The sequence below is a fragment of the Merops nubicus genome, unplaced genomic scaffold (assembly GCF_000691845.1).
Source record: "Merops nubicus isolate BGI_N331 unplaced genomic scaffold, ASM69184v1 scaffold52410, whole genome shotgun sequence".
Lineage (NCBI taxonomy): Eukaryota > Metazoa > Chordata > Aves > Coraciiformes > Meropidae > Merops > Merops nubicus.
Window position 1 is genome coordinate 24,959 of NW_008583252.1, and position 22,854 is coordinate 47,812.

General features: G+C 42.0%; 1 protein-coding gene across 1 annotated transcript; it reads left to right on the forward strand.

Moving 5' to 3' along the window:
• Nucleotides 1-1,067: 1,067 nt before the first annotated feature.
• On the forward strand, nt 1,068-22,835 carry LOC103772572 (sodium/glucose cotransporter 1-like). The gene is made up of 11 exons (XM_008939910.1): nt 1,068-1,154; nt 3,276-3,347; nt 10,974-11,078; nt 12,747-12,806; nt 13,149-13,253; nt 17,953-18,058; nt 18,277-18,357; nt 19,398-19,618; nt 20,570-20,705; nt 21,504-21,611; nt 22,681-22,835. Exons 1-11 carry the CDS (start codon nt 1,068-1,070, stop codon nt 22,833-22,835), a joined length of 1,236 nt encoding a protein of 411 aa, XP_008938158.1.
• Nucleotides 22,836-22,854: the final 19 nt, after the last annotated feature.

Here is a 22,854-nt window from a genome sequence, read left to right on the forward strand (position 1 = left end):
CGCAGGGTGACTTCAGGGTAACATTTTACTCCCCAAAGGCAGCCTCTTCAGCTATAAATGAGTAATGATTCCTCAGTGTCAAGCAGAGAACAGGACTTCCAGGTATCCTCAGAGCCCAGAAATGTACCTGATACCCACATCTCTTGTTCTAAATATGCTGGGATTTTCTGACCTCTCCGAGCTCAATCAGATGATCACAGGTATCATTTGGGGAAACTTCCTCATTAAAAGCTGTAAAGATCTGTCTATAATCAGTGAGTTCCACATCTTTGAGACCATTTATTTTGCTTAGCTTGATTCTGAAGTCAGAGGAACAAATAAAGGGCGAACAGACCCAAGCTCTGATGAACTTTGAACTTAGCTGAATGTGAAGCCGATTAGCTACAATGGAGAGAACCAACAACGCTGTCTAAACACCCTGAAATTCAGCACAGTAAGCTCCTGGATCTAACTCTTGTGGCTCACATGCATCTTTACCTGGATCCATCTGAGAGATGTAAGCAGCCTCAAGTTGTCTCCTTCCCAGAAATACAGGGCTGTTTCTGTATTGAGTAATGCTGCTGCACTGAGAGATGACACAGAGGGTGTCGCAGCTCCCGGACCCCTGGGTTTTCCCCGGGTGTCAGGTCAGTCCTCCTCACTGATAATTGCCTACCTTACCATCATCATCTGAAAGAACTACATCTTCCGTGACTAGATATACAGGTACAACCACTTAAAAAAAAAAAAGTATTCACACACAGTGAGGTAAATACACGGGTTTATTGCAGCCAAGCCACTCCTCTCTGTGCTCATTCCTTCTCAGACATCTGCCCGTGGATGTTAAAACCTTGAGCACCTTTGGCAGGGGGATTGAACTCTGCAGCAGCTGTGACAGAGGAGCAATATTTGGGAAGGAATTGTTGCCCGAGGAAAAGCAACAGCTTCAACTTGTGTCCCATGGGAGACAAGTGAATCTGAAGTTATATATTATATAAGACGTAGGGAATGACAGCAGTTTATCATTAACCTGAACTCTGCAAGAAGCACGTAAGGAGAGAAAGAAGAGAGGCAGAGAAGCAGCCAGGATGGAAACCAACATAAGGATCAACAATGCTGCAGACATCTCTGTTATCGTCATCTATTTTTTGGTAGTCCTGGCAGTGGGACTATGGGTAGGTTGGGATTTTATTTTAGTTTGTTTTTACTTAATGAGCAGGTACTGTATTGGGTCTTGGGAAAATGGCTCAGTAAGTGAAAACGTATAACTTTGTAAAGAGTTTGGTGCTTAACTGAGATAGTTAATAAGTGCATCATGAGGAAAATGTGGGTATTTACTGGAGAGGGGATGGTGACCTGGGAAGGCAGCCATTTAGGTGGATGAATGGAACTAGTGGGGAAGGTGTAGTAATGAGGTTTATGTGGGGAAGGAGCTGAGAGATCTGATCACTAAAGGTCAGGCCAGCTCAAGTCCCAGTTAGAAAGCAGAGTAGATGTGAATAGATGGGGTTTAGCACTGCAGAGCACAGGGACTGCAGTGAGAATTGGTGCTGTGAGGTGATGCCATAGGAAACAGTGAGAAGAGGGAGTTGCAGGGAGCAACAAGAAGGTGAAGTCAATGTGTGGGGAGGGCAGTATGGTGGCTTAACAGTAAAACTCCAGCTCTGACTGTGTGACAGTCTGGGGACTGCAGGTCACTCAGCAAAGGGGTGAGATGGGTCAGGATTGTAGGAGCCGTTTGAAGGTAGCTTTATTGTGGCCTTTTTTGCCAGCAAGACCTTGAGTGCAGCATGAAGTGCCATTGAAATGGTGATGAGGGAACAGTTTCAGGGGTGACAAATGATGGCAGTGACTTTCTGTTCATGCTGTAAGCACAGCAGAGCCTCCTGCCCTTACCCCGCAGTGCTGGTGTGCTGAGGACAGCAAGGGATGCCACAGTGCCTAATTGAAAACAAAGCACGGTGCTTTCACAGCTGATGGGGAAAGGCAGATACTGTCCTATCGCTGTAAGCTCATGCTGAAGTGTTTGAAGATAACAGGCCAATGCTGTGAGCTACGAAGCTGTAAATAGTGGAATGTCACTAAATGTTGGTTTCCTTGGGGCAAGCTCTCTTGATCACCTGTACACCTGACCAGGTGGAGAGGAGGCATTGTCCCTCAGCAACGCTCTGCTTGCCGGGAGCATCCCAGGGCTCCCTTTCACAGCATAGAGAGCTCAGCTGCAAAACAAACTTCCCTTTCTAGCAGCTGGCAGAGTTTTGAAGGGCACCAAAAATTTAACACAAGATGGACACAGCCTTTACCTCTTCATCATAGTAGTAGATGGCAAATAAGTAGCAAAAAATCTGAAACCTCCAGTGTACCTGAACACCTTGTTGTCTTGAGGGAGGGATCTGGGTCGTTGCCACGGAAGTCTCGCTGTCGCTTTGTATTAAAGGTGTGAGACAAAAGAGGGCTGATCTGTGGCTTGTCAGGCAATTGTGTGCTGAGTAATTCCTGGAACTGTTTCTTCTCAGCAACAATGTCCTCTTTATTGGACAAATACTTCCTCAGTTGCTGTGTGTAGTTAAATGTAAACCTATTGCATTTACTTCCTCTGTTCTGCATCAGAAGAAAAGTTCTGGATAGTTTTCCCAAGTTTTCTTTCTTTAGTTGTCTGTTCAAAGTCCATGAGAGGAGACAATGGGAATCCAATATTTGCATCAGGGTCATTTACAAAAACTGGATGAAACTTCCCTCTAAAGCCCATCCCTTGACAAATACAAAATGAGTATGTGAAAAGGAAATTTTAGTTGGCTTCTTTTTCTGAACTTCAGAGAGATGCGTGTATAATGCTGACACCATAACAAGAAAATAAGTCTCTAGATATCTGTTGGGTCTGGATAGTGTTGAGTAAAAAACCTTTCTGTTAATGAACCTGCAGCTTACAGTCCTTTTTGATGCCTGAAATCAGAGGCATTGTGCCCCTGATGAAATGTTTGTGTGAACTTTGATCTGAGTGACTATTTTTTGGGTTAAATTTAATTTTATTGTTTTGCACTGTAATGAAAGGTGAAGCAATGAAGCTTGACTAGTTAATGTAGACCTAGACTCGAGAATCCTTGTTCGGTTGTTGGATTTTCTTCATCTTTCTTCAGCTTGTTTTTTTTAGCTTCTCTGTTTGTTTCTTCCATTTTACCCTCCCCATATATTTTATCTTTTCCTTCTAGCCGTTTGTTCTTAGTCTGTGTGTAGCTTGCCTTTTATACTTAAAATATTCTTCCATCTTTCTTTCTTTCCTTTTTTTCTTTCCCCAGGCTATGTACTCAACCAACCGAGGGACAGTAGGTGGATTTTTCCTGGCTGGACGAAGCATGGTCTGGTGGCCGGTGAGTGCTATGTGTTGTGTGTGTGTAGCAAATACACGTGTGTGTATGTGAAGCCTCCCCCATATGACTAAGTCTGGTCCTTAAATAATAAGTAGGTCTACAACACGGCTGAGACTTTGATGGCTATGTCATGTAGATGCACTTAAAACTCTTTCTCTAGCCGTGATGACACAGAGTAAACTGCACAACAAAAGCTAACTGATGAGGAGGCAAAAGTTTTGGGGAAGTTGTCTGTGTTGAGCTCTGAGCTGTCTTGATTATGTGACCAACTCATCTGAACCTAGACACATTGGTAATGTCAGTGTTGACAAATCCAGTGCTTTGCCTTTCAGCCCACTTTAAAACTTTTTCATATTTTGAGTGTATTACTTTTACTGTACTCCAGGAAGCTGGCTCATTTTGAGGTTATCACAGACAAGAATTACTGACATTTTTTCTCTTATTGCTCTATTGGCTCCATTTTTGGTAACAGGTTCTGGTCTGTACAAGGAAAAAATCCTGGAAATATTCTGATTAGTTATTGGTATAATATAGTTTAAATTTATTTAAAGATCATCTGTGACTTGCATTGTTTGTGCTGTCTGGATTTGTATTCTCTTCCAAGGTGGAGAAAAGGAGTCATAGACACAAAATATGTTCCCATCATCCAGCTGGCCTCTGGTACAAATGACATTGGAAACAACTATTTCTTCTAGACCATGCAGTTTGTTTAGTGTGACTTTTTGGAAAAGCAGAAAACATAGACAAACCTGCATTTTCTGTATTACTTGTGTTGCACGTGCTTCCATGTACTTCAGTGGAAATCCTCAACATTCCTTGTCTTGCATTCAGTCTCCAAAAATGCTTTTGCAGTTCATTAAGACTTTTAATTCAAGATTCCACCCACATGGATTCAGTTACAGGATCAAGGAGAGTGAGATTAAATTGTTGTCTAAAAACTTAGGAATGTTCTTAAAGTAGGCTGCAGAAATACCTGCATATCATTCAGTCTTCTTGTGCTGTCTGCCTTTAGAAGAGATTGAGACTGCCTCTTTAACGACATAAAAAGATTAAAGGCTAATGACAGTAAAGGTTTCCTAATTTGGTATTGTAGATCTAAAAAATTCAAGCTCCACTGGAAGACTGAGGAAAGAGAAAGTTTCCAAGTTATTTTAAGATAAATCCCATAATTCTAGGTGGAGGGAAAGAACTCAGACAGATTCCTCTGCTTAACTGTCACTTTAATCAGTTGGCTGATTCTAACCTTGTGCAATTCTTTATGCCTGTCAACGGTGCATATGAATACCCTTCTGTGCAGACATAAATGAAGGTGGAAGAAGCAAGGCAGGAAAGACTTGCCATAAAAAGCTTCTGTCTCGCTGTAGTGACACTGAGAACTCCTAATGATTCCCCTAAAACTCAGGGAAGATAATCTAATGCTGAGTTCTCTGCCAATACAAATCCAACAGCTTCAGCAAGCTCCCTTCCTCCAGTAGGAAGACAAAAGAGATGATCACACAGTGAAGTGGTTGCTGCTTGGATCCTCTTTCTCCTGCCTGAAGTCTGTGAGCTTAGCATGGATGAAGTGCTAGTCATTAGTTGAGTCCTACCTAGACCACCCCATCAATCCTTCACTTTGGAATGCTAGAAGTGTCTTTCTGCACCATAAAAATAAACCCTTCTTGCTATTCTTCCTGTTATCACTCAAAATAAACAAAGAGCAAGCACTTAAATCACAAAATAAATACTATGTCAGCAGCACCACCTTGAAAAGCTTGCCTTGGATAGAAAGAGATTCCAAAACACCTATTCCCACAGTTTAGCAGGCAGATGGGATGTCCATCACCCAGTGCAAAGTGGGCTGAAGTGACTAGGAAACCAATGAAAGTATAGAAAGTTCACTCAAAAATGTGAGCTAATGCTCTGTGTATTTTTGCACTTCTGTGCTTTGACTTTTCTTTTGTGCCATGTCAGGACTAACCTGGCATGGTTCTGGAAAGCCCAGATGCATTTCTACAGGCTGTAGGTGCAAGACAGGGTGAGGGACATTGGTTCATAAGTGGGCTCTTATTTATCAGATTTCTTCCCTGACATTTCAGGATAATGAAAATTTCCATGTAATTGTTTTGTGAAACAGAGAAAAAAAAATTAAAAATATTCCTTTCCCAAACTTGTTATGAACATAATCCCCTTAAAGTAATTGTATTTTTCAGTGTTGTGCTGTGTTCTATGCTCTACAGGCTATTCTGACCTCACAGGGGAAAGAGAGTTGGGAATGTATTAGGATCTTTTGCTGACAAGACTAGGAAAGGGATTCTGTTCATATCAAATTATATGATGCTATAATAGACTAGAAAAGACCCTGATAATCGAGGGCTGGAGGTTAGTCCCACTTCTGATACGGATGTTGCAGGTTTGACTGTCAGTCACTTTGCTGATGATGATTCCATTTCTCTATGTACAAAGTAGCAGCAAGTGATCATGTTCCAAATCTGTCCAGCTTCAGCTCTGATTGTTGGCTCCAGCAGAATCCACAAAGGTTGCTTAGTATTTTGTAGACCCAAGCCCACGGTGTTAGTCTTTCCTGGGTGTTTTGCTGAGGTAATAGGTCCCTTCTGTGTTAGTTCACTGGAATCACTGCCCTTGTGCCGTGGATGAGCCAACTCAGTAGTTTCAGTAGTTAATTATGGATCGAGGTGTTTAATTAAGATCTCACTGACTGCCAGAAATTGAAATCTGCTGTTAGTTAAACCTGATGGTATGAAGTGCTGTGCCCTTTCCACAGTCTTTTTACAGAAACTAAGAGAAGAATCTTCAAGTAACTGGTTTTAGTCTCTTGGGCTTTAAGGAAATGTCTTCAGGAAAGACACATATGGCTCTTTGAAGACTCATAACCCACTCTGCTTTTTCCTAAAAGACACAGAGAAGCTCAGGAAAGTGACAGCTTTGTAACAGTGGGCCTTACAAACTTAACTTCAGCTTTTTTTGTTAGATGTAGGAGCTAGGTTCAGCCAAATTCTTTCTGCCATTGTAGGAAATGAAGTATCTTTTCCTGAAGAACAGTCAGCTTTGGTAGCAGCTGCTCTCAGAGGATTATCAGGGTTTCATGCACAGTTTAAAAAAAACAAAACACCATACACAACTTCAATTTTGAAGCTTTCCTGCTTTTGAATTTCGTTCTTTAGGCTCTCTAGTTTTGCAGACAGAGCTGTCTGCACAAAATTATGGGTTACTTCATGTACCTCAGTTCCTGAGGCATAAATGCTAATAGGACAAAGAGTATCTGCTGGGCATCTGAAGCCCAGCTATGGTTAGAAAGATTTAGTGAATGTAGAATCAAGGGCATACTACACCTTAAACTGAAATGTAACTCAGCTCATTTGATGTCACTTAGGTGTTGATCTTTCTGAGACAGATAAGAATTAAGGTAAAAAAAAGCCCAGCTTTTTCTTCAGTTCTGCATGGCTTATCTTTATGGCCATCAGAACTGACCCTGGCAGGATTTCTCAAATCTCTGCATCCAGTTAAGTTTTGCATATTTGCAGACTTCTCCCCACTTGCTGATTCTGGCACTGCTGTGAGGAGACAGGAAAGACAACTCTGGTATGAATAAGATTTGTGTTTCTTCTTAGGTAAAGTGAAATAAGAAATTAACTTATTTTGGCAATTTCCGTGCAGAAAAAAAATAGTGTGAAATCAGTAATTTTCAGAGTAAAAAGAATAATAAAGTAATCAAATCAAAGCTCTGGTAGAAAAGGAAAATTTCAGTGGAACAGATATCTGCAGAATCCATCAGAATTCTGCTGCCAGCCAGGAGGTGTTGTTTCTGTTTCAGAGAACAAAGGTGGAAAGGTATCAGATCAGCCTGCCTGTGACCATGCTGTTCCAATGTCTGATGGGCTGGTGGGAGGACAGAGACCTGTTATTTGATGTGTACTGTATGTTCATCTCTCTCACTTAGTGAATTACAGTGTGTATATGTGGTTTAATTCAGCAAGAGTGCAATACTTAGAATTTGCAGAGTAATTGGGAAAGCAGAGTAAGAACCTAAACTTCTTTCTTTAGGTCTCAGAGCCTTGCAAAGGTGGCAGTACTATTTTGTTGTGAGCAGTGTAACAGTTTTTCCAAAGTGACTGAGGGTGATGCCAAAAAACTCAGGCAGAAAAAAATATATCCTTCCATCAGGGTAAACTCACATGTTTGAGGGAAGAGTTGTGAGTTAAAGAAAAGCATTAATGGTGTCAAGGGGTAGTTCTCAAACAAGAGAATGAGAAATTTGTCCAGGAAAGAGGTGTTTGAGAAGCAGCTTCTGCAGGTGACCCATGGGAGAAGCAGTAGCTTGGGGCAAGGCTCACGACTTCACGCCGATGTGAGGGAGTCTCTGCTGTTCTCTGTAAAGGAGCTAAAGGCCACAGGTGAGGTATTCTGGGGACTGGGGGAAGAGTCTGATAATGAGCTAACGCGTTCAAACAGGAAAGTGGACATTAGGGGCATAGGATATGTATTAGCAGGTCCTGGGAGGGAGAAAAGGCATCACCTGTAAAGTCTGCATGCTGTTGGCTGCAGCAGTCACTGATTTGCAGAGTACATTGTATATGATCTGGAACAGCAAGCACCAGGATGTCAGTGCATCCTCAAGTTAATGAAAGGAGCAAGGTGAAACAGTTAATGAATAACATGGAAAAAACATAGTGATCATCATCTGTCTGCAGAGTGGTGGTACTTTTCCTGAACAGACTACTCTTGTTAAAACCTGACCTCTTAAAAGATTTTTAAAAAGTTAATGTTCCACATTTGCCTCAGGTTAGTTTAGTGGTTTGTCCTCTCTTTTCCTGTTACAAGCTTTTGTTTCTTTCAATCAACTTCCTTTACTTTTCCTCCTAGATCTGTTTATAAAATCAATTCACTAACACCTTCACTGAGAACACTTTACATTTCTAGAAAAGTGTTCCCCTGTGTCATGCCCCTGTTTCAGCCCAGCATTCTTTAGGTCGTGCAGAGGTGTACTGCAGCATCTACCACTGGCAAATCAAGCAACTCCAGTAATCAGCCTTTTCAGTACAAAAATACCACAGCAGTAAGTTCTTCAGCAAGACAACTTGGGCCCAGAGTCCATCTGCCTTCTTCCCTCATCCCTAGAGTACTGCTGTGGCAGATGGGAAATTTCTCTTTCCCCTCTGGCATCAGCAGCTAACAGGGTCCAAGTGTCTTTGATAAACACTCCTCTTGCTTTAACCGTGCTGCAGTTTTAAGGGTAATAAGCATTTTCCCAGCTGTGAAGCCATGATCTACCTTTCTATGTACACATAACAATAGAAAACATTTTTAAAACTGCATCCATTATTAGTATGTGTTGATCTTACAGTTCTGCTGCACTGGATGTTCCCCAATTCAGAGAAAAAACTTCAGAAAGTGAAGGTGGTGTCTGCATTTAGCTTGTTTTGTCCTTGTGCTGGTTCTAAATACGTTGGTAGTTTTGCATTGCTTTGGTTTGGGTTTGTATTTATCTTTCAGTACAGTGGTACTCTGGGTGAAGTGGGGAACACAGCACTGTCAGTGAATGCTGTAGTATGTCCTGGGCTTTCAGGCACTGACCAAAGCTTACTACAGCTCTCAGTTCTCAAAGTTCTTCATTAGCTGCTTCAGTTATTTGGATCTTCTTGCAGTGTATTTTAAGCTCTTGAAACAGAAGAAGAGAAAACACATTAAATAAAATCAGAGATTAATGTGGTCAATCTTTTCTGTCAATTGTATTTCTAGTAACCTAGATTTCAGTTTAATTTTTCATCTCTGTGGAAAACACTGGACAACAGTGCTTATGCTTTGTATGAATGGTATTTGTTTCTTCATGATCATTGCTGGGAAAACACTGTTGCTGTCACAAAGAGGGCAGAAGAAAAGGTTTTCCATATTATCAATGATCTCTCTAGCTTATTAACTAATGCTTGTTGTAACACCTATCATTTCTGTAGAAATATCTGTCATATGACAAACAGGTTCCATTTCTGTAGGGCACAACTGTCTTCTAGACATGTGTGAAAATTTTTTTTTGACATCCAGAACTGAGTGAACTTAGAGACCTACATTTCCTGTCATGGCAAAGGAACAATTTGTAAAAAAACTAGAAGAAATAAAGAGATCAAAGTGAGGAAAGGAGAAAAAAGAAAGCTTGAAAACAAAGAGTGGAATCCTCTGATGAACTTTATTTATATGTTGCATATAAAAAATGAGGGAGGAAAATCTATCTTGTGATTAGAGATCAGGATTGTGAGTTGAAGAGCACGGTTGCTATTTCTGGCTGTGGCATAACTATATAGAATAAATCTGATCTTCAGAGGTGGGTTTCTATGATGAAATCCCTTTTATCCTCCTGAATCTCAGGGATTCGTACATGTGCTCTCAGAAAGATTGCCAATTTTTACTGCTAGTCAAAGAACTCACTACAGAGACTGCAGACCTGGAAAGTTGTAACTATTCCCATTTTATACATTTTAGGGCCCTAAAAACCTCCCAGGAAGTTGCAAGCAAGGAATATTTCTCCCCTTTGTAAGGTGACTCCAAACAGATTCCAACTACTTGTACTTCAGGACTACATCAGGAGAATGTGTGGGGTGCAGGCTCTGTATTTGTATGTCTAAAGACATATTTTTAAACACCTTGGGATCTTTCAGCAGAAGAGTTCTACCTCAAAAGAGAGTGTTAGAAGCTGGTCAGCAGAGGTTCTTTTGCCTGCTTCCAATATGCTTTGCTTTTATTTTTAACCCTGTTTCCTTTTTTCCTTTTTTCTTTGTAGCTTTCAAAGCACATAAAAAAACATTCACTCACCTCTTTTCATTTTGGAACTACTCCAGCTCACATGTCTCCTGCCTGCAATACTCAATCCCACCTCTTTTTCATGCTCAATTTCTCACCCTGCATCCTTCAGTGTCTGATCTCATGAATTATCATCAGGCATTTCTGCTGCCTTTAATGGTTTCGTTTTGAGGAAATGAAGCTCATATCTTTTCTCCTCATCTTTTATATTTTCTGAGCTATTTGATAAGAATCGGATCTTTTGGCACAATCTTTCTTTGGTGAGCAGCTTGTGCCTGTCTGTAATCCAGCATAAACCTTTCATCTTTTTAATCTCTCCCTGCTCATTGGTTCCTATGTTCTCCCCTATGTATCTTTCCACTAAAAGTGAACCAAGTGGCAAGTCTGTACAGCTTTCACCAGTGATACAGTTAGTTCCCCAGGCTGTGGAGTATGGAATTGGGAGTGCCAATTTGACATTGGGTATGCACTTATTGTCTCCTCCTTGAGCAAGACAGATCACAGTCCTTTTTTTTTTTTATATCACCCAAATCTAAGTTAAGTCACGTTCTGCAGATATTTTAAAGTCTATATTGGTGTCATAAACTGTTTGGGAAGAAGATCTGTGCAACATCCTGTTTGTTCTCATTGTAGATATGATGGCTGGAGTCTCAGGTTTGAGGGCGAACAATAAGAGGGAGCTTTGAAAGTTGTCAAGAAAGTTCTTTGCCAATCATTCTCATCATCACCAGCTGATGGTAGATGGGCATGAGTTCACAAGGCCAGATGAACACGCTTTTTTCAGGTTACTGTGAACAGGACCTAAAAGCCAAATACTGTTCTTTCTGTTTCCAGATTGGTGCTTCTCTGTTTGCCAGTAACATCGGCAGTGGACATTTTGTGGGAATAGCAGGAACAGCAGCAGCTGGAGGAATTGCCATCGGAGGATATGAATGGAATGTAAGTGGCATGCATTTAAGTGAACATATTTATGACATCAGGATTAACTGCAGAGGTTAATCAAAATAAAGTTGCCTTAGGACTGTCAAAGTTTGTGCTTGGCAGCAGTTTGTTTTCTGTACAAACCAGTATGTGCCACTGTTATCTACTATTTAGATTGTCCTCCTTGGTCCTTGTCCAAACCACTGGGAGAAGGTGACCCTTTTCTGTTGAATAATGCTTTTTAAAGAGCATTTGAACCAAATAAATTGGTGGTTTCTCTTCTCTTTTGATTACTTTTAAAGCATTTATGAAGAGCAGTTTCAAACTGCAGGATGTTGGGAAGAATTTATCAGTTTTGTAATGCATAGTATTATTTACAGTATTTTGTTATGTAGGAATTATTGAAGAGGCTTTGCTTTCTTCACAGGCTATAAGAACTTTTGGGCACCATTCACAACCAAAAGTTTGCATTCCAAAAATCTTCCTGTTTACTTTCTTCTTCCCCTAATTATGTGTGCGTTTTGCTTGTGGTTGTAGTATGGGGTAGAGATATCCAAGCTGACTTTAACTACTTGGGGTACCAGGAGTAATGTTAGCTGCAACAGCATGGAGATCCACATGAGCTAATTCAGTCCATTTCCTCCTATTCTTAGGCTCTGTGGGTGTGGATAGTAATCCTTCCTTTTGCTTAATTCACCTTCATAGAAGGAATTACACCATGACACAAAGGACTCAATGGGTGTACCTAGGTCAATACTTGCATTTAATTCTGCACAGTGAAAGAAGCCCAGCACCCTGAGAGATGTGCCTTTTCCCTTTAGCAAGTAGATGGTTGCTGTAAATAGTCAAGTACCCATATAATATAAATATTGAAGGGGAAGGATAGAGGCTAAAATGAACTCTTAAGAGATGAGAATGGTTAATGTCATCTTTCTTCAACTGATTACACCAGTCCTGTAACAAACCTGATTTTCCTTCTCTCTGTACCGAAACTAAGCAGAACAAAACAGAACAAGCATTGCTTCAAGTTTCATAATACTTAAATCTCTAGGACCTATATCCCTCTTCAAACATATCCACCCCTAACACTTCATCTCCCAAGATATTCTTTGTGGACTAATATCAATACACAGTGTATAGCAACTGTTGTGTAGGAAGAAGCAATGATGCATGTCTGTATTTGAGCAGATTCTCAAGAGAAGTGCTGTTCTCCTCAGTGCCTAGATTTGCAGATGTTGCAACCTACCATTGCAGCATACCTGATTCCGAGTGGGGAAGTATCCAGCATTAGTGGCTCTGGCATCAAGATGCTGGTGAGCAGGTCTCAGGTGGCAGACTTCACCTTCCTCAATAACTTCCCAAAGCAGTAGTCTTGGGGTCTGGTTCCATTTAACTGTCATTAAACCAAGCTCTCTGGGCTAGCTCTGAAGAGGACTAGGATAGTCTGGTAGTGCTAGTGCTGCATCTAGCGTGAAATCCAGGCTGCATAATACCTGACAAAATTCTTGGCCAAGATTTCCTTCCCAAATTTTCAACTGTCAATCAAAGGACAGAGCAGTTCCTTACCCCCACCCCTGGTTTATGTAGTTTCAATGGTGTCTAGCAGCTATTGAGTCTGATAAATGATCTTTGGGAGTGCTGTCTAGAGAGAGGAGGATAATTCAGCTGATCTTGTCTTGGCTACAGGCTCTGATATTTGTGGTTGTTCTAGGATGGCTGTTTGTACCCATCTACATCAAAGCTGGGGTAAGTCAAACCAGTACGTTATGCTTTTCTTTGCTGTTCATGTTTGTGGGTCAGGTCCTGAATACTGCAAGGCCATTATGAATGGCACAAGATCTGAGCCTGCTAGAACCGTACTATGTGATGTCTGTCCAGATTTGAAAAGTGAGGATTCTCTGTTCTGAGACTTGAACTGAGAAGTACTTGGTGCTCTCTCCTTGTTCTTTGATTCTTGGCGTTGTTCTTCCTTCAACTGTATTTGTAGCTCCCCTACCTTTGTGCTCCACTCTGAGCAGCAAAAAGCTTCCTCCAGTTTGCTTTGTATCTGTTCCCCGTTCTGTGAAACCTTATCTACCCCCCCTGCAGGTGGTGACCATGCCAGAGTATCTGAGGAAGCGTTTTGGTGGGAAACGGATTCAGATCTACCTGTCAGTCCTTTCTCTGATCCTGTATATTTTCACAAAGATCTCAGTAAGTAAAACTTTTACAGCATTTCTTCTATCCTACATTCATCTGAAGAAAAGAAACTCCCATTTACAATATTGCTCACACAATTGGTCCGTTGCTTCTGATTTGAATCCCTTGGTTGAGTTAAGGACTGTAAAAATAAGACTGTTTTCTTTATTCTGTCTAGTGAGATTGTGTATCCAGATCTGTTCTGCAACCCCAGTTTTTTTCCTTCCTGGCAATGTCTCTGATGCTTGTGCTTTCTCTCTTTTTTAGGTTTTAAGGTTTACTTCTACTTATGCTTGTCTCTAGAACAAGTCAGGGTGGAGGGAAACTTGTGTTACAGTCTATTATCCTAGGGACCTGTAAAACATGTGGCAGGAATTTTTGTCCTCGCATTTCTTATTTATCTATTTTAGGACCCTCTGGTGAATGTGTCATTGGTAACATGGATGAGGGAAAAGAGCAAGAGGGCGATGGAGACAAAGAGAGTAATAGGGATTAGAAAATAAGGGAGTGGGGAAATGCAAAGGAGCGAAATTATAACAGCTGAGGTGAAAGGAGGGAAGGACAGGGATTCTTTTAATGGACAAGTGGTTAGTATAAAGTTTAAGGTGCTATGAAGTTAATGAATCATAGAATACCAGGTTGGAAGGCACGTTAAGGATCACCTGGTCCAACATCTCTTGGAAAAGCATGATCTAGATAAGAAAAAGTTTATTAAGTAAGTGGCTGTATTGCTGTGTAGTAGTGAAGGGACCTGGTGTTTTCTATATATATCTTGAAACTACCAAGCCTCTAAAGAAGTCCACAGTTCAGGCATACCTCAACCTGTTGTTTTGCAGAAGTTGCCATGGCAGATTACTCTTTGCCCTCTGAATGGGAGCTGAGTGATAATAGTGCAATTTAAGCTAAAAGATTGGCCTTTTGCTCTCATTCTCACATCTTCATGATAACTGATCCTTAGAAAGGTTATAAATTAAACAGGTTGGTACTGTGGAGATGGCCTCAGCACTGGATTTCCATATATTTCAAAAGGATTGGTTAATTTGCTGCTATTGTGCTTAACTACCATAATCAGAAATCCCAGGTATGACACAGAGTTCTGGCAGCTCTTGCAGCTGAGAAACTCCTCCACTCAGATGACTCACATGCCTATTCTGCAACACATATTTGTAATGGGCCCATCAAGGTGTTACATAGGTCCTGAATTTACTATCTGGCTTTTCCTTCCACCCTGTATCAGGCCTAAGGATCTGGTCATGGGATTTCACGCTGTTCCTGTTGGAGTGTCTTGCTTCCAGGCAAGACAGGTTCTCCATTTAAGCCTTCAAGTGTGGTCATGAGGCTGAAACACCCTCTTCTGCCCTTGTGTTCCTGTCTTATTAGAGAACAGAGCAGTAGTCATACAGCATCAGATCCATACAGCAACAGATTACTTGGGCCCCACTCCAGCAATGGCTCATCCCAGCTTCCCATCAGTCAGTTATTCTGAATGCGTGTGGGGAATTGCCATGAGCTGGATTTCTGTGCCTTGCAGGGGAAAAATCTGGTGACAAGTTCCTCTAACCATTTCTTGTTTCCCCCATCTGCCCAGAACGACTCTGACAGTGCCTGTCTCATGTACAAATGTGTCTCAGATTTCTGTAGTATACAAACACATCTTCTGCACTGTTGTCTTACATCGCTGCATTCGGTAGGGCAGGATTTGCCCAGGTCTGATTTACTTGCTGTATCTTACTCAGAATAGGCAGAACAGTCAAAGTCCTTGGAGGTTTAAGGTACTGTCAGAGGATGTGTTGAGATATGCATGCTGTGTGAAGCTAGCACAGGTCCCTCCTCCCAGATGCACGTTGTATATCCAAAGACATCCATGTGTTGATAATCCAAGCAGGCTTGGAGATTTGCATTTTACTTCCTTGACTGCTGCCTTTGCAAACACTCCCTTGTGATCTTCAGGGCTTATTGAGACTTGGCACAGGAGGGTGGGTTTGTGCCCTGCCCTTATCAGGCAGCCACACCAATCAGTTTGACTGTCAGCCTTACTTAGTGCCTCTTATCCTGGTAGAAATGGTGTCTTGTTTCTGGTGTAGTTATTTCACATGTTGCTTCTGTGATGTATTAATATATTTTCTAATGTTCTTAAGAATACAATTATTGTGGTGCTTTCCAATGGACAACATAAAATGTAAGCCCTGGCATGCTCTTTCTGGCACAGTGCCCACCACCCTGTGATGATCAGGTTCCCTTTGCACACCTCTGTACAAGGTCGTTACTATTTCTCTTCTGCACATTTTCTGTGTAGTTTTTGTTCATTTCTTACCTCGTTTTGTGCCTAATCAACCCCTTGCCAGATAAGCCTATGCTGCAAGGATGGGATCAGAACACACGTGATCTTTGAGCCCAAAGGATTTCTGTTGGACAGGTGCCTCACATATCCACGCTCCGTAAGCGTGCAGTGTTTTGTGAGTAATGCCCATAGCAGCTTTTAGGGGCTTGCTTGCCACCAATGCTGCTGATACTGGGCGTTATGGCAAAGAAAATGGCCTGGTGAAAATAAGGTCCTGGTGGAGTGTAACTGACTGAATTATGACAAGACAAAAGGGAATTCTTCTGAAGAGATCAGAAATTGTATACTGAAATTTCTAAATGTATCACAACATTTTCCTTACATTCATTGTTTGTAATTTCAGTAGTAAATGTATGGGCATAGACTTATGAGGGGGAAAAGGAGAGAGAAGGATAATCTCCTCTTAGGGCTGCCTGGTGTAGAGGGTGAATGTACCACTGCTGCCCTGACTCCCACAGTAACATCGCAGCTGGACTCACTCAGTTGGTGTCTGCTCTCCCAGTTGTTCCTGCACCAGCAGTACAGGGCTTTGGAGAGATAGCTTGTAATGTAAAGAAAAGATTTACTCTATTCAGAGTTAAGATAAAGATTAAATAGTGTCCATAAAAGACTATAAATGAAGAAATAAGGAAATACTGCAAGGCAATAATCTAATTGGGAGGGAAGAGCAGTAAGCTCGGAAGGCAAAAATAATTTGAAGAGGCTGATATATTACTCAGAATGCTAAATAATTAACTATACATTTCTTTCTGGGGGTCATTTTAAGACCATTAATATTTAATAAAATATAGGCTAAATGAAAGCCAAGAACAATAAAAGATTGGGGACATAAGCTGATCAGTGGTGTGAAAAAAATAGAAAAAAATATTACCATAGAGAGCAGAGGCAAAGGATATAGTCTAACAGCCACTGGGGATAGAAGCTAGGAGGCCTGGTTTCCAGTTCCAGACTAAAACCCATAAGAAATGAAATAAGCTCAAGCTGCTCCAGAGGCAGAGTTTCAGGAGTGGGACCTCTGTTGTGATTCACACTCTGCTTCACTGTTGTTTTCTGCATGTGAGGGCAGCAGGGTCAGAGGGGCTCATGCTGCAGAAGTCCATACTCTTCTTCATTCTCCAGAGTGAGCTAAGGGTGAGACCATGCCCTGCAGTCTCTGGAATGAAGAGGATTTCTTCATCTGGCATCTCCCAGCTAGCCAGACTTTATAACAGCTTAAGAGTCCCACTGCCCTGCCTCAGCTCAGCCTAGCACGGGACAAGAGCAGTGCAAGTGCCTGCCCTGGGCTCCCAGGCTCTGGCTGTCCTACAGCCCCCCTCCGGGGAACCTCTCGCTCCCGCAGCAAGCCTGGCAGCTGCCCGGCCGTGTCCTGTGCACAGGCTTTGCCCCAGGGCACACCCCGTGCTTGGCTTGCTCTCTCAGGCCCTGCATAAAGGCAACTCCTGCAGCATTTTGCAGCTCCTGAGCTTGCTGAGTGCCACTAGGACTTGCACTGTTAAATGAGAAGTCTCCCAGTATAGAGCCCTCACAGATGTGATGTGGTATCCTGGAAGGAGGCATGCAGGTGGGATTGGAGAGGAGCCCATGAACTGAATAATTGGGAGCAAGGAGAGGTATGGATGCAAACCTGTAACGAACTTACAGGTTTTACAGTAACCCGTTACAAGTGCACTGGGCTGGATTATTCCAGTTGTGGATTATTCTGATTGTAAACTTGGATAAATAACATTGATGAAAATTCTCTCTAAATCAGGAACTGATTTAATGTGATTAGAATCCCAGAGTGAAACCTGAACAGTTCCTTATGCAAGAGGTAAAGGTCTCTTCTGTTAGCCAACTGATGTCAATTATTCTGACAGGAGCTTAAAAAATAGAGATGTTTGCCTTGAATTACCATTTGTCCTGAGCCAGCAAGACTAGCTATACCACACGTACACAAGCAGTAAAGAAAAAGTAATGGATTTATAGAGTAGTATTCAATGAAAGGAACTACCCTGTGTCTTGGAGGTGTCACAGAGTCCACCCCCGCACAGAGCAGCGAGTGTAACCTGAGCTTGAAGTCGTGTTATTAAGGCCTCTCCATATGTAAGCAGGGAGTAGAAAGGTGACTCTGTGTCTAGCTAAAATGATGCACAGAAAAAGGCTTGGACATTCTTTGAAAAGTCTTACAACTCTAGTACTGAAAGCAGCACGGCACTGAGGGGAGACTGGCAGTTGTACTACAATGGCCTCTATTTTCTTTTTGATGTGTTTGTTTGGGGTGTGTGTAGTTCTGTAAGGGGGAAGCTGTGTATTTCAGTACCCTCATCATGAATGCGTGATGTACCATCTTCATGGACTGAAACACTGCTTAATCTATCAATTTTTCTTTTGTAGGCAGATATCTTCTCTGGAGCTGTATTCATACAGTTGGCCATAGGGCTGAATCTTTATTTGGCCATAATTATCCTGCTTGCTATTACTGCTCTTTATACCATCACAGGTGAGTTTGCAGAGCACAGTGATAAATCAGAAAAGTTAGGGGAGCCAGAAAAAAGAGGTAAGGTGGGTAAGAGGGGGGAAATGAAAACCTGAAAGGGGAGTTGTTTACAGTGGTCTTTCTCTGAAAGAGAGAGGTGGTGAGAAAAGTAGAAAAAAGGGTTTCCCCTGTGGCATTTGCACATGGGTAGTCTGTTTGTCTTGACTTTTCTTTGCCATTAGGTGGCCTTGCAGCTGTGATTTACACGGACACTTTGCAAACATTTATCATGGTAGTGGGATCCTTTATTCTTATGGGATTTGGTAAGTAAATCAGATTAATTAAATTGGAATGTTCAACTACAAATCCCACAATGGCTAAGGAAATAGATCCTATAGTGTGGAACCCTGTTATCTTAACCAGTAGATTTCAGTTCATACACCTTATTTATCAGGGAAGAAACCAGGCATATTGCCAAGTCCTCTGGTCATTGAGACCACCACACCTGCAAAGCACAGGGGAATGTATGAGGTAATACACAGCATCCCGTGACTGAACAGAGCTTGTGATGGCTAATGAAGTGAAAGTGGAGTTGTCTGCAGGTGATGATAATACTCTTGAGAAGTTCAGAGAGTATCTTGTTTTAAGAAGATTGTAATTTTGTAGATATTCAGATGCTAATGCATGAACATTTGTGATTCAAAGTGAGGAGCTGTTGATCCTGTTGCATGTTTTTTCCTTGTTTCTAGCTGCTAGCTTGTGTTAAAACAACCAAAACAGATTAGCATTTGTAGTTGATCTGTGGAAGTCATTAATATTGCCAGCTGGACAAAAGATACAAACGGAATGTCTATGAATGGGATAATGTCTGTGTCCAGAAGACCATGTGCATTTTAAAACAGAAATCATGCTCTTAAACAGAATTAATAGGAAGGGGTCACAAGAAGGAAAGAAGCAGTGGTAAGATTCCATGAATATGTAGTGTCCTTTTCTTATCCTTCTAGTTAGTCAGAGCTTGGTTTTCCTCTGGCTCGGTCTTTCACTGAGATGCCATTATTCCACCACAGTTAGAGCAGACATAACTCAAGACTGACCTAGCCAGCTAAGACCCTGCCTTATGTTCTCCCTAGGTTAACAGTGTGTGGAAAGGATGTAGCTTCATTTCACTTCTTGGCAAGGCACGTGTAAGAGATGTTGAGACAATGGAGCCTAAACCAACATTTGTGAGCTCTGTAGAAAACTAAAAAGCAAGGTCACTTGGTACTTAGACTGTGCGAATACTGACAAAATGCTGTATGCTAGTTTTGGATTTGAGATTTCAGTATTAAATGCTTCACCGTTACCTTTACTTTCTATTTTTCAGCATTTGCTGAAGTAGGAGGGTATGATGCTTTTATGCAGAAGTACATGGAAGCAATTCCATCCAATATCTCCTATGGGAATACCACAATCAGTGCAGAATGCTACACTCCTCGGAAGGATTCCTTTCACATCTTCCGGGACGCGGTCACCGGAGATATGCCCTGGCCAGCCCTCACCTTTGGCTTGAGCATCCTCGCCATGTGGTACTGGTGCACGGATCAGGTAATGTGCAAGCTGTGTGCTGTGGAAAGGCCAAACACAAAACGCTGCAGTCTGGTGTGATCTAGGGGTGTCCTCCCTGCTGTGATTCAAAGCTGGGGTACAGAAATGGCACTTATTCCAAGAGTGGTCAATGACTGTTCAGCTTTTGGTTGCTCCCACATGTGAGAAAATGGAATGGGTGATCTTTCAGTTCTTCTTATACACTGTGCCCAGCAGATCCTGTGTATAATTCCTTTCTCATTTTCTGCGTGCGACCGTGTATATAACTCAGAGAGGTTGTAATGTGAACATTTGCTTAGGAAACCATGTATCAAATGATCCTCATTAGACTGGATCTAGATGTCATTCGCCTTTCAGTAACCTGAGTTTGTTTCTTATTTGTGTGGCTTTCATCTTTGCATGCATAGTCTTAGGATGATGTTCTTTACATGTCAAGTGTTTCAGTTTGGAGTCTTCTTAGGCCTCTTTCCTTCTCCCTAAAACCTACCATCCAGTTTCCCCAAAAGATCACACTGACTTGAGTAGAGGAAAGTGTGCTGCTGCAACTTGAGAATGTGTCCAGTCTCTAGCAAGTGATCTGTCTGCATTCTGAATTGTGAGAAAGACATTCTTCACAACTTGTACACAAATGAAAAAACACAATCTAACTGTATCTATTGCCCATGTAAATATTATTTTTTTGCTTATTAGTATATCTATTTTGCTATTTAGTATATCTTGTGAGAGTCTTACCTCTTAAACATACCCTGCATAAATGATATTTTTCTGTACTTATTTCAAATATATCTTTTGATTTTTATGTAGTTTTTATTTTTCCTAGTGGCAGAATCACTAAATAGGCTCTTTCACCATCACAGAGGTTAAGAAGTGCCTCCTATCTGGAACCTGGCATGGTGTGTTCATGGAAGTGCTATTCTTGGTTCATGCATGCTTGCCATGTCTCACTGACAGGTTATTGTCCAAAGATGTCTCTCTGGAAAGAACATGTCCCATGTGAAGGCTGGTTGTATCATGTGTGGATACCTGAAACTCTTGCCCATGTTTATTATAGTGATGCCTGGAATGATCAGCCGAATTTTGTATACAGGTATGCAAATTCCTTCTCACCTTCCTGTCTTTCACTGCCAGTCTCTCGCAATTTCCTGTTCTCCATCCCTTCCAAAATACCTGTTAGATTGTCATCTTGTCATCCAAATTGTCCAGGCACATGTGTGCACAAGACCTAACTACACTGTAAGAGGCCACACACCTTACTCTTTTCCCTGACCCCAGGTTGCTGCTAATGCTACTGCTGTTTTAGGGGAGAGAAATTCCACAGTGTCCCAAACAGCTGTCTGTTTATTGCAGCCCCACTCCGGCTGAACGAGTGGCAAGTGCTGTCCAGGACAGCTGGCCATCAGAGGAGGAGGCTCAACAGTGTCACAGTAGTATTGTTGGGCCACGGACAGTCCCCAGTGCAATGCAGGGGAGATGCCAGTCTCCCTTCCCTCTGACCACCAGTGTGCTTAGCAGCAGCCAGAGGAGAGGTGTTCTGGTTGGAGGGAGGTGGCTCTGTGTTCTTCTGCTTGTTCTTCTACTTGCTCTCCTTGTGCTGGTCAGTCCTGGTCTGACTAATGCTGATTTGTTTGTTTGTTTGTTTGTTTGTTTTTGTGGTTGTTGGTTGGTTGGTTGGTTTTTTGACCTGCAACACTTTTCAGCATTCTTTTAGAAAGGAATGGAAGGATAGAGGCTTAGAGTCACCTTCCTACCTGCCAGCAGACCAAGGATGATATCAAGCATGTCCAGTGGTTCAACACAAAGACAAATTTTAGAAGCTCTACTAATTTGTGAGCAATCTGTTGTTTATATGGCCTTGTCTAATCCTGTCTCATTATCCTCTCCTCAGATGTGGTGGCTTGTGTTGTGCCTGAAGTCTGCCAGCAGTACTGTGGCACTGCAGTTGGCTGTACAAATATTGCTTATCCAAAGATGGTAGTAGAGCTTATGCCAAATGGTAAGGCACGGTCTGTATTTGTTCATTTCTGTGTTTGTTTTAGGAAAGGTGAGGCTGCCAGGCTGTGAAAACAGCTGATAAAGGGAGCCCAAGTCCCAGATTTAGTTAAAAAATTCTTGCCAGAACTGCATGCCATTATTGAAAGGAGTAGTGTCTACCAGTTGTAGCTGTAGGTGCAGAATAGCTGCATGCTGACAATGTCAGTTCTCGGCTGGCAAATACCGGGTGAAGAAATGGTAATTGAGCTCCCTTCCTGGGAAGGCAAAAAGTCACCCACATTGCCAATGATTTATCAAAGACCATCTCTGCCAGGATTTCTGAGGTGGAGGCATACACCTGTAATCCTTCTGCTAAACCACTGAGGGGGAGGAGAAAATACTCTCTGTGCACATTGTCCCATGGGACACAGGTTCAGTGAGAGAATAAGGCGTGACTCTGGAGAGAACTATATTAGAAGTTAAATTTCTGCAGAAAGCCACAGAGCTGATTCATAAGGGTAGAAAGAGAGATTATGATAAACAGACCACGGTACTTCCCTGATATCCTTAGTACTTCCCCATCAGATATCTGTTGTAAATAGTATTAGTAAAATACCACAGTACTTCTGCATACTCTGTTGACTAGATCATACCATCTGGAAAAGTGGCTTACTGTGATTTTCAAACAGTAAAAGAAACTTCTTTTTGACAAACAACTGGTTTACAAATATACCACAAGCAAGTGAGCGCTTGCCTGCAAACAAGAGAAATTATTTTTTATAACATGGGGAAAGTTCTGCTTAGTATTTTTTTCTTTTCATTTCAGCATTTAATCAGACAGCATTCACAAAAGAAGCACCTGTGTTCTAAAAGTTCAAGAATTGCCCTATCAGGGCTGCAGATAGCTTTTCTAAAGTTCAGCAGACATCACCCTGCTTGCACTGCAGAACGTCAGGCAGGCTTTGGCACATAGCTAGGGCAGAGCAAGTCACAGCTGGCTGCTGGAAGGGCTCAGACACGGTGCGAGTGGTGCCAGGTACTGAGCCTCGTCCCGCAGCGCTCCTCTCAGGTCACCTCTCTCTGCGTTTCAGGTCTGCGGGGTCTGATGTTGTCGGTCATGTTGGCCTCCCTTATGAGCTCCCTGACTTCCATTTTTAACAGTGCTAGTACTTTGTTCACGATGGACATTTACACCAAAATTCGATCACGACCATCTGAGAAGGAGCTTATGCTAGCCGGGAGGTGAGTGCCGCCGAGCCTTCCCC